The sequence below is a fragment of the Augochlora pura genome, chromosome 1 (assembly GCF_028453695.1).
Source record: "Augochlora pura isolate Apur16 chromosome 1, APUR_v2.2.1, whole genome shotgun sequence".
NCBI lineage: Eukaryota > Metazoa > Arthropoda > Insecta > Hymenoptera > Halictidae > Augochlora > Augochlora pura.
In genome coordinates, this window is record NC_135772.1 from 16,960,995 (window position 1) to 16,971,772 (window position 10,778).

Consider the following 10,778-nt stretch of genomic DNA (forward strand, 5'->3'; position numbering starts at 1 on the left):
CTAAGTTTCTTGGAAGTTGTAACGAGGACTCGCGGAATGCGAACGACGACGGCCCCGGGAGCCGCGTCGGCCGCCGGTGGAATTGTGACAGTGATCGTTGGTAATGATCCCGCGTAAAAATCCATTAATTGGTAGATAAGTAGGCGAGGCCGCGTATCTGCATTCGCGGCGGTTTTAGCCGAGTGCCCGGTGCATGCACAGTAATCGCTGCCGTTCCGACCTTGAGCCGTGAAAGGAAATATGGCGGCGGAGGAGAATGCGCCGCGTTTCAATGTGTCCGTGCACGCGTGTGCACGCGTGTGTGCGTGTGCTGCATGCAGACGGTTCGTGCATGTCAAAACGTAGGCAGGTCGATCTAGCGCCGCAATTTCCTGCTGTTAGCGAGTCGTCGAGTTCACGGCGCTCCCCGCGCTGTCGAACGAGCGTTATTAAAATCGCCCTTAGGAGAACGGAAAGCTTTCTCGAAGACCGGACCATCCCCGGTTCAACAAAGTTTCGAACGATTGCCTCCGCGGCTCCCGTCGAGCCGTCGACCGCCCCTTCCCCGCCGGCCGGCGCGATATTACTTTTTTTTTTTTATCTTAAACGGCGCTTCTGTATCGGCGAACGCGGCGAAACTCGACAATTTTTTTCTTTAATCGAATTTTAAATGCACTCGCCAAGTTGTAATTCAATCACGGAAGGCCGGGCAAATTTATGCATAGGAAAAGCTTCGCCTGGCGACTCGAAAATTTCCTAAACGTATTCGCGACAAGTCCCGGCCGGAGCCAGCTGATTTAATAACCGGAGACGCGCGCACAGATTCGTTGCACGATTTATGTACCGGGACCAGAATCAATCTAAATTGCTAATGCGACGACGATTCATCGTTCCGCCTCGATGCCGATCGCCGGATTTTTCCCCCATACGTATCGGGCTAGCTCGCGACGCAATCGCGAGACCGTACGGTTACTTTGATTTGACCTTTCCCGCTGGGAACGTCGTAACAATGGGACGCGGAATAACGATGCTCGCGACCTACAATCAAATCGCATGATTAGCATGGCTCGTACGAGGAGGAGACCTAATTGAACGACGACTTTAAAGGAAACGCGAGCCTCGGGCACGGTTCTCCTTGAAAACGCGACGCTCCGCGGCCCCGCGCCGGTTGAACGACCCTCCGGCGGCGTATCTCCGCGTTCGGAGCTCGAATAAATCGCGGCCGTTCGGAGTTTCGGTTATTCAGGAAATTGGATCACGGGGATTTTAGTCCGTGATACGTCGCGCGAGGTCGTCGACGAGGTTTCGTAACGTTTCGAAAAATTTCCGAGTGCCTGCGAGCTGACTCACCGCGCTCTCGGGCTCGGCTCGCGTCCGAAGCAGCATCGAAAGAAAGTCGTAAGTCTTTGCCGGGGATACTACCGTGAGAGAGCATTCCTCGAGTGTCGATTCACCGACTCGCTCTCGGTTCTACTCCCGGGGATTTTTTCTTTTTTTTTTTTCGCCACTCGGCCACCGGTGAATAAAAAGAGCCACTCGAACCGAACGGCCGAATAAACGTTTCCAGGCCGCGCGGGGCGGATCTCTGGTCTCCCTGTGAAAATAAGCCCCGCGAGAACATAATTATGAAACATGATCGATCCGGTGGCAGATGACAGCTGTAATTGAACGGCGCGGCGCACGGCCACTTACGGACACTCCTACGGGCCGGTTATCTCTTCGGGGCGACGATAGGGATCGGGTCGGGTCGAATCGAATTGAGTCGAGTTGAGAGAGTCGAGTTGTTGAGAGTCGCGCCGCGTCGCAACTGCGCTCAACGCATTGCTAAGCCTATTACCGGGCGCTAAGCAAATAGCCCGAATAATCGGATTGCGTCGAGAGTGCTTTACTTTCGCACGTTTTAACCATTAGACCCACTGGCGGGGCCCCGCTCCTTCCTCGACCGAAACGCGAAGAAAGGCCGCGCCCTCCCCGGCCGTTTTTATTTTGACAGCGGAGGAGCGCATCGGTTTCGCGGACACACAGCTGCGCGCGGCCTATTGTTTGCGTGCGAGCTAGCTAGCTCCCGTCCTCGGAAAAGCGGATCGTTGCGCGCGTACGTGACAATATTTGCTTGGTCTTCGGATGCGGTTCGGCGAAACGCGCGTCAGATGCGATCGAATAACGCCGAGTGGCCCCGCGCAACATTTACAGGGGGATTGATGCTGTTTGCAGTCGCTGATACGAAGCGGCCGCAGAAAATCGAAATTCGAGCGAGATTTGCGTTTCTCGGCTCGTGCGTCGAGAAGTTATCGGCGCTCGGCTGGTCTCGCGGCGGAGAACCTGCCCGAAGAAACCTTAACGGGATCAATTATCCGGGTCGGCCGGAATTTGAATGGGAATCGCGTCGATACTTATCTAGACCGGGCGATGTTGGGGCGATGAAAAAGGCGGATTAAAGAGAACGTTCCCTTGGGAATCGACCTAACCCCGCTTTTGATACGAGGCGCGCCGCGGTTACACGGGTGCCCCGCCACCGAGATATTTACAGCGTCCACCATGCCCGGGAAACGCTTAGATGATCTCGTTGATATTCCTTATCTGACGCGGGAGGACCGTGTAAGCTTAGGCTAACGTGTTTCCGTATTTTAAGGGCGAGATAGGGCCGCCGCCCCCCTTATCTTCGCCCGGCGACGATGCTCCGCTTCTGTAACCATTATCGCGGCCAGGATTTTACGGAGTTATGTAAGCGGATATTCTTCTTCGTTACCGTGGGCCGTTTCCACGGCACTTCGGAACGGAAGCACGCCGCGCCGGTAACATTACACTTCGTTTAATAAATCGTCGCGAATCGATTACGGCGACACTTCGCTAGCTCGAGCGTCTTCGGCATCGATGCACCGCCTCTCGGCACAACAATGCGACTCTCGATACAAGTTGATCATCGAAGAGGTAATCGAGCGATTACTGCAAACAACGCGCAATCGTCGGTAATGGAGATCGAACGAGTGAGAGAGAGAGAGAGAGAGAGAGGGGGAGAGAGAGAGAGAGGTAGGGGGGCCTTTCTCAACGGGCTTCCTCGATTCTTGATCCGCCGGCCGGTTCTTAGGGGTGCCGATTCAGGAGGGTAGCCGTGCTAGGGGAGAGAGCCCGAGGAGGGTCCCGATATAAAAGATTCTTTGGGAACCGATGCCAAGATTCGATCACAGGCTTTTGTAAAACTGCGAGTCGACGGCTCGACTCGGCGTCACCGTTCCGTTGTTGCCAGACACCGGCTTCTCTTTCTCGCCGGCTATTTTCTCAAGGTTGACTGTTAACGACTCATCGGGGAAACCTGGAACGGAGAGTGCTCGTCCTCTGGGAACGCTCGCAGCTTTCGCAGAGGCTCGGCGATTTCACGCGAGGGGGTCGTTTAACAGGCAAACGCGCGAGCGGAGACCGGGAGATGATACCTGAGCGGGGCGTATCTTCTCCTTGACGGCGCGTCGTTTCACGAAATTGCTTTCCAGGGGCTGCTCGTTGCGACAATTGAAAGCCTCCGGGCTGAATTCTTCGAAGGATTTCGACGGCCTTCTCCGGAGAAAAATTCTCCGTCGGAGAAGTCGCGCTCGGATTTCCGAGGGTCGCCACGGCGAGAGAAAAGTCGTTCGCCGTTCTTTAAAGCTGTTGAGACCCGAATGGAAATTTCGATGAGAAATTTCGTCGGGATGAAAAAATATATTGCGTCCCGGTTCGAACGAAACGAAACGGTGTTGTTTTCTCGATTGGATTTAGCTGGAAATAGGCATGGGAATAATCATGTTTTGTATCTGTGTTTGCGCAGAAGCGGGAGAGGTCGCCTGGGAAAAGAATGGATCGACTACGGCGGAGCTTTCGAGACAGCTTTCGGCGGCGGAAAGATTCCCACGTGCCGGAATCGAGCAAACCCCACCAATGGCAAGCAGACGAGACGGCTGTCCGTTCGGCTACTTGCGCCTTCCACGTTAAGGTATCCACGTCCTTTCAGGATTTAAACGATAACGCAATCCCTCCCCGAGCTAAATAAACTCGGCAGCGCGGAATGAAACGCGCCGGGACCACCTATGATGCGATCGAAAGATATTATAGGGGTGGGTCCCGGCGCGTCGAATGTTCTTCCTTACGAAATCATCGGTCGTAATAAATCTGATCGTTGCAGTACCTGGGATGTGTAGAGGTATTCGAGTCGAGGGGCATGCAAGTATGCGAGGAAGCTTTAAAAGTACTTAGAGTAAGTGACACGAATATGCAAAGTATTTAATGCGACGGGTCGAGGTGAGCTCCCGGGATTATTATATTCGTTTCCCTCGTTTATGAACTCACAGAATTCGAGACGGAGGCCGGTTCGCGCGGTGCTGCACGTGTCCGGGGACGGTCTGAGGGTCGTCGAGGACGAGACGAAAGGGCTGATCGTCGACCAGACGATAGAGAAGGTCTCGTTTTGCGCGCCGGATCGAAACCATGAGAAAGGATTCAGCTACATTTGCCGGGACGGCACCACGAGACGGTGGATGTGTCATGGTTTCCTCGCGCTGAGGGAGTCGGTGAGTAAGACAAGCTTCTTTTCCGCGAAGCAGCTTCGATCGGATGACTTTAACGTTTTCACCTTTTTTCAGGGCGAACGTCTGAGTCACGCGGTGGGCTGCGCCTTCGCCGCGTGTTTGGAACGAAAGCAGAGAAGGGACAAGGAGTGCGGTGTCACGATGACGTTCGATTCGAAGACCTCGACCTTCACGAGGAGCGGAAGCTTCAGGCAACCGAGCCTCACCGAGCGGGTGCAGGACTCGCGCGAGAGGGCTGTCGGTCAGTCCTTCTCGCAATTGATTACGATTTCTTGATTCGACTTTATAGTTTGCGTGCGACCGACGGCACGGAGGCTTCACCTTCTCAATCCTTGCGACACTTTGCAGCATATTGTGTATAGGAAATATCGCAATGTGAAATAGCTTTTGTAAAATTGGACCAAATGACCTGGACATTTTTAAGATAACAGAAAATTACTCAAACTTATGCTCTGTCAACTATAGATAATTAAAGTCTAATATTTTTGCAATAGCTTTGGTATACTATATTTTAGTCCTAATATTTAATAATATTTAACTGTTTTACACGAACGATAAAATCAGATTTGCCCAAATTTTTCGTCATTTTAATCATAACGTAAACCTGATTGAATGAATTTAACCGACGATTTCTCAAGACAGAGTTTAAGACCTAAACGATAGATTCAGCATTAAAAGAAGCTCAACTCGTTTGGTCCAATTAGAAAAGAGTTTTTTCTCCACGACCGCATTACCGAGCAATTTTAGCGTCGTCCGCTGTGATCGAATGTTAAATATTAAATGATTAATTGCCGTTGAACCGTGGACTGTTGTAGACGTACCTCCGTTGAAGCAAGTCTACAACCCCTTCGCCATCGAGAGACCGCACGCCACTCCGTCGATGCTCGAACGACAAGGTTCCTTCCGCGGTTTCACGCAACTGAATCAAGCTTCTCCGTTCAAAAGGCAGCTCAGTTTGCGGGTGAACGATCTTCCTAGCAACCTTGAACGCGCGCGTAGCCACAGCCTCGAGCCGACGGACCTGTCGCGGCTACCGTCAGCCATGTCCCACATCGTCCCGTTGAAGCCACCAGGTGAGACAACGCCCGAGCGACTCCGTTCGGAGAGCTCCTAGCACTTTCGAACTGAGACTGGATACCGAATAATCTGCTTCTCTCCGTTTTTGCAACAGAATTCGAAGGATATGACGAAGGTCATTATTCCCTATTCTGTTAAGTGTCCATGTTGCCTGCCCCCATATGGTCAATGTTCTACGATCGTTTCGGTTTTACATCTAGATATATATATATATATTATATATTGTATATACATATATCCCTTGCAATGAGAAAACGAGAAACGCTAGTCTAAGATCAAATCCGGCGGTGTAGCGATCGATAGTTTCTCATTACATCGTATTCGTTTGAACGGTCGAATGAAGCGAACCGATAGAACAAACACGAAACCGAAGGACACACGATTCTCTTTGAGACAACGTAGTTTAGACCTTGTAGCTTCCCGAGATTCCTCCCGTCCGAAACGACTCCTCCTCCTCCTCCTCCTCCTCTCTCTCTCTCTGTTGGATACGTCTATCTCCTCCCCTCAAAGTTTGCTGTCTAGAAGTCTCTGTCTCTCTAGCTGTACGTTTCCGTTAGACGTCCTCCACGCGTATTTTACGTGGTCGTGTATAGCATGTAAACGTAGTTTTTGGAGCACCAGTTCAGAGCACCGCATTTAGATAGCGATCGAGTTAATGTTTGCGATGTCAGCATAGGCCGCCATGCGACCAGATCGATAACGTTGCCGATGTTTTTACAGTCAGTCCGATACCGGAGATATCGCCCGGGGGCCAGGACAGCGTCTCGGCGATGTGTCAGCAGATCTCGCGGGGCCTTTCTCTTTTAACGAACATCGACGAGTTCGGGCCGCTTCCCACCCAGAGCACCGCCAGCTCCGTCGCCAAACAGCTCTTCATCAACACTTCTACCAGTAACACTCCGCCAGGTAAGCGAACTTCCACAAATTTCCGTGTTCGATACTCGACACTTCAGAGACACTAACGATGACGTTCCGCCGTAGTAACGAGCAGCAGTTCCCTGGACGAGATGAAGTTACAGAACGAGCCGAGCCTGAACAACAACAACAACATTAACAATAACAACGACAAGAACGATGATCTCAGCAACTTGAACCACGTCGGGACCACCTGGCAGGAGGCGCCGTCGCCGGTTCTGAACCACAGGTTAACACCGATCCTGAACAAAACTTCCAACCTCAGCCCCGTCCTTCCAAGAACGAGCACCGCGACGCCGAGCGCGATGAACACACCGGCAGCTAGCACGGTCGGCGTCTTCGGCACACCGCCGTCGGCTAGTCCAGCATTTAGCACAGCGTCCACATCGTCTTTGGGGAACACGTCGACGCCGGCCGTAAACAGGTCGCCGATCCCGAAGACAACGTCTCCGACCACCAGCGTCACTTCCGCCTCCCCGGCTCCGTCCGGCAGTTTGACCAGCGACGTCAGCCAGACCAGTCAGATCTCAGCGGCGAATCCGATTTCCACAACGGCGGTAAGGAAACGCGACTGGATCGCGGATTAATGGATGCGGATTTTAGGCGATTATGCTAGAAAAGAGTAGGATGAATTATTGTTAGTGGATAGGTTATAGTTATGTAAGAGGATGAGTTGAAGTTTATTAACCCTTTGCACTCTGAGGTACCACTGAAATTGTTACACCACGTTCCAAAATAATTTCTATATACTTTATCAAAGTATAGATTTAAAATCATTAAATTTGTAATTCTGTATAAGTCACAAGATTCAATTTCACACGAACAGAGTGAATTTTTTCACAGAAAATAGAAATACAGAGAGTTAGAAAAATTGTGTTAGATTTGCAATTATATTGGCTTTGAGTGCAAAAGGTTAATCCTCTGAATTATAACGAGTGAGACTCGTCGTGAAGGTTTCGTGCATAATCTACTATACAGGGTGTCTTAAAAATATCTAAAAATTCGGAAATGAGAATTTCGTGAGGTCATTTAAAGCAACTATTTTATAAATACTTTTCAATCTAAATTTTGATATAAATAAGCCTAATATTACAGTTTAGCTGAACCTTCTTCACGACAAAACTCGTCACAGATTCGCGTGCCACGAGCAGACGGCTTTAAGCCTTTCAAGATCATTAACCATGTCATACGTTTTCAGGTCCAACAAGTATCGACGACGTCGGCTTTGCCGAAGCCGGAGCAATGGCTGGGTAGCATAACGGGTTCAGTGCCGCCAACCACGCGGTCCACGTCGCAAGGGCAAACGAGTCCTCGGCGAGCGCCGCCGTTGCACGCGAGAGCGTTGTCGTTGGGCTCGGCGGCGATGAGCCAAACCAGCAGAACAGGACCGTCGGACCCGTTCGACGCCGAGTGGGCGGAGATCGCGGCGAGGAACCTGCGACAATCGAGTGCCACGAACCCCTTCATCATGCCGAACGCGACGCAGGCGTTCCAGGTGCAATTGTAGCGTCAGGAGTTGATCAACAGCGTCGCCAAGTACTTCCATTCGGGGACATAGTAGCGACTCGCCCGTTCGCGTACGGATCTCTCGCATGACTAACCTGGAGTATTAAGCGCGAGGGTAGCCCGACCAAGGCAGGAAGGATCCCACCTGAGGGTGTCCGTATCGAGCGGGATCCATCGTACGAGATCGATCGCCGGGATCGAGCTAGAGATTGCCGAGCTGCACAATGAGGGGGGGCAGGGGACGCATCGGATCTCGACGGGATGGTAGAGGACGGTTAGTAGGAACGAGGACGACGAACCAAGCACAAAACACGTACCCGTAAAACATTCTTCTAGACGAGTAGATTACGCACACAGCCTCGATGACCTCGGTTTCAATGTAAAACGCTAGGAGTGTACGGAGGACGGAGGGACCATGCACGTTTTGGTCACCGCTTTGCAGCGCGACGACGATCCCGTTTCGCCGCCGGCTACGAACCCTGTCGTCGCGCTGACGTCGATACTATTACCTAAATGTCTATCACGAGATAATTGATAAGCCGCGAGACACGCTGATCTCGACTAACATTTAAATAGTTTAGACACCCAGAAAACGGTTACCCGTCGTTCCGCATGAACACACAAAATTAAACACGCACCCAGAGTTACTCTGCACCACATTGTTTCGTCGAAAACGATAAAATCAACTCAAAAAAAAAAGAAATAAAGAAGAAGAGGAAGAAAAGAAAATGCGTAAACCATAAGAGATACAAAACTTAGCATAGTTTCGGCTTCGTGGCGAGAAAACTATTTTCCTGTTGAGGCGGCCAACAGCCGTGTGTGTGACTCTAGCGAGGAGACGCGAAACGAACGTTCCGCCGATCGTCGTCGAACATTAGGAATTAATCGGGGCGCAGGGAGCGGTAGCTAGACCTTTCGGATAGACGACCAGCGAAGGCCGACGACGGGCCCATTCGAGAGAGAAAGAGAGAGAGAGAGAGAGAGATACAGGGCTCGTCGCGGAGGACTGTGATAGACATCGAGTCGTGGCCAGTACTTAATCGTGGCAACGGAATCGGGCGGCTGTTGTGGATTTGTTGCTCCGGGTGACCACGCCTAGAACCACGGGACCTCCGGTCGACCGGATCCCGTCGGATTTCCTAGCCAGCAGAATATGAAACTACACCTAGTTAAACTTAAGCGAATTAGATATCGAAGTTGTTAGAAGTCAGTACGTTCCAAGCTATTGTTGTCTAATATCAAATCGCGAGTCGCCTTTATCGCTGGGCCCACGACCGGACGCGTCGTGGGCCGACGTTTCGCTCGACGATATCCTGCGCGCGCAAATAGGACACAAACAAGGTGCTTCCGCTGAGGACTTAGACGACGCTCGGGAGAGTTGTCTCGCGAGACCCGAAACGAGGGCAACGATGTACGAGAAGAAAACGTTAGCGTTCTTGCGTGTATTTGCTCGATGGAATATAACGAGGTTTTCTTTTTCCAAGACTATCAAACAACCGGGGGGCGCCGAAACACTTTTCCTCGCGTGGTCTGCGCACACCTCTTCGAGACTACGCGACACACCGTGGACCTGAGAACTTGACATAGAGAAGACATTTTCTGTAGCCAGCAGTTTGTTTCAATTAATTGTACGAACGAACGATCTAATTCGGTGCGGTTTTGTTCGCTGCTGCGCACGCTCGAGACTCGAAGCGAGGATTGAACTGCTTTAGATACTTCCTCGTGTATACATATCAATATAGGCGATTAAAGCGCAGCCTTTCGCGACCAGCGCAGTTCATTGCTATGCAGTTCGAGTTCCGTGTCTTCGATCGAAAAATTCTCTCCTTTCGTTGCGACAGCTTTGCGTGGCTCGGGTACCTCACTATATTCCTTCCATCAAGTACAAACTGTGTTACCGATTGTTATAGTGTATATCACTTGTTAAAATTCCCTTCGACCGAGAGTGGTTCGAGGATGCCTGGATCCCATAAGCTTTTTCGGGCTTTCCCGAGATCTTGCGACTCGGCTGTTTCCAGGGCTTTCGAGGTCCTGCGACTCGCTGCTCTCGCTCCCAGGGACTCGAGGGCGCTTTCCACGTCCGCGTAGCACTCAATTAGGGATTAATATCGCGTCGCAAAGCTTTCACCGTTCAGTTGACCGGTACATTCTCAGTTTGCGTTGAAACGAAATCGGCCGTCGAGCCCTTACCGTACGCTACCTGGTGAAAAATATTTGCAAGCCTCGCGACTCCGTTCTTGGACCGTTCCAGTAGCCAGCCGAACAATTTCTCAGTTCGCACAGATGTTTGCGCAGCTTCTTTCCGAGGGAGACGGGAACCAGCGACGCGCTATACGAGACCGTTCGAATTGTAACAATGCTCGGACCCGGGTGCTGGACGACGACCGCGCAAGCAAGCTTGTCCCTGGTGAACGTCGTTTTTTCGCGATTCGATGTATCCGACTATCGTTTGTAAATAATTGTACGAAATCAGTTACTTTATCGTGACCTCTATTCCAGAAGAAACGTCTCGCTTCATGTGCCTTAGTGTAAACGTAGGTTAAGCCTCTGGAGCTAATGTTGGACAAACTGGCTTACACACGAACATTCATTTGATCTTGTCCGAACTATGTAGACACCATCACTACCCACCAGCGCGAATCGGGTCCCGTATATTTCATTGCGTTCCGTGCTCGCGTTCGATCGATCTTTTCGTGTCGAATTCATCGATGGAGACGGGTGTCGGCGTACGGTAAGGGTGTG

The 10,778-nt window shown here is 51.3% G+C and overlaps 1 protein-coding gene across 2 annotated transcripts in view; it reads left to right on the forward strand.

Moving 5' to 3' along the window:
* Numb (NUMB endocytic adaptor protein) overlaps positions 1-10,772 on the forward strand; it is a 41,195-nt gene extending 30,423 nt beyond the window's left edge. For both annotated transcript variants that reach the window (XM_078184633.1, XM_078184625.1), the window contains 8 exons: positions 3,782-3,946; positions 4,136-4,207; positions 4,302-4,520; positions 4,593-4,779; positions 5,354-5,611; positions 6,336-6,521; positions 6,597-7,087; positions 7,729-10,772. In XM_078184633.1, the coding sequence (XP_078040759.1) occupies positions 3,809-3,946; positions 4,136-4,207; positions 4,302-4,520; positions 4,593-4,779; positions 5,354-5,611; positions 6,336-6,521; positions 6,597-7,087; positions 7,729-8,037 (1,860 nt within the window). In that variant the 5' untranslated portion in view covers positions 3,782-3,808 and the 3' untranslated portion in view covers positions 8,038-10,772. The remainder of the gene's footprint in view (positions 1-3,781; positions 3,947-4,135; positions 4,208-4,301; positions 4,521-4,592; positions 4,780-5,353; positions 5,612-6,335; positions 6,522-6,596; positions 7,088-7,728) is intronic.
* The last annotated feature ends 6 nt before the right edge of the window (positions 10,773-10,778 follow it).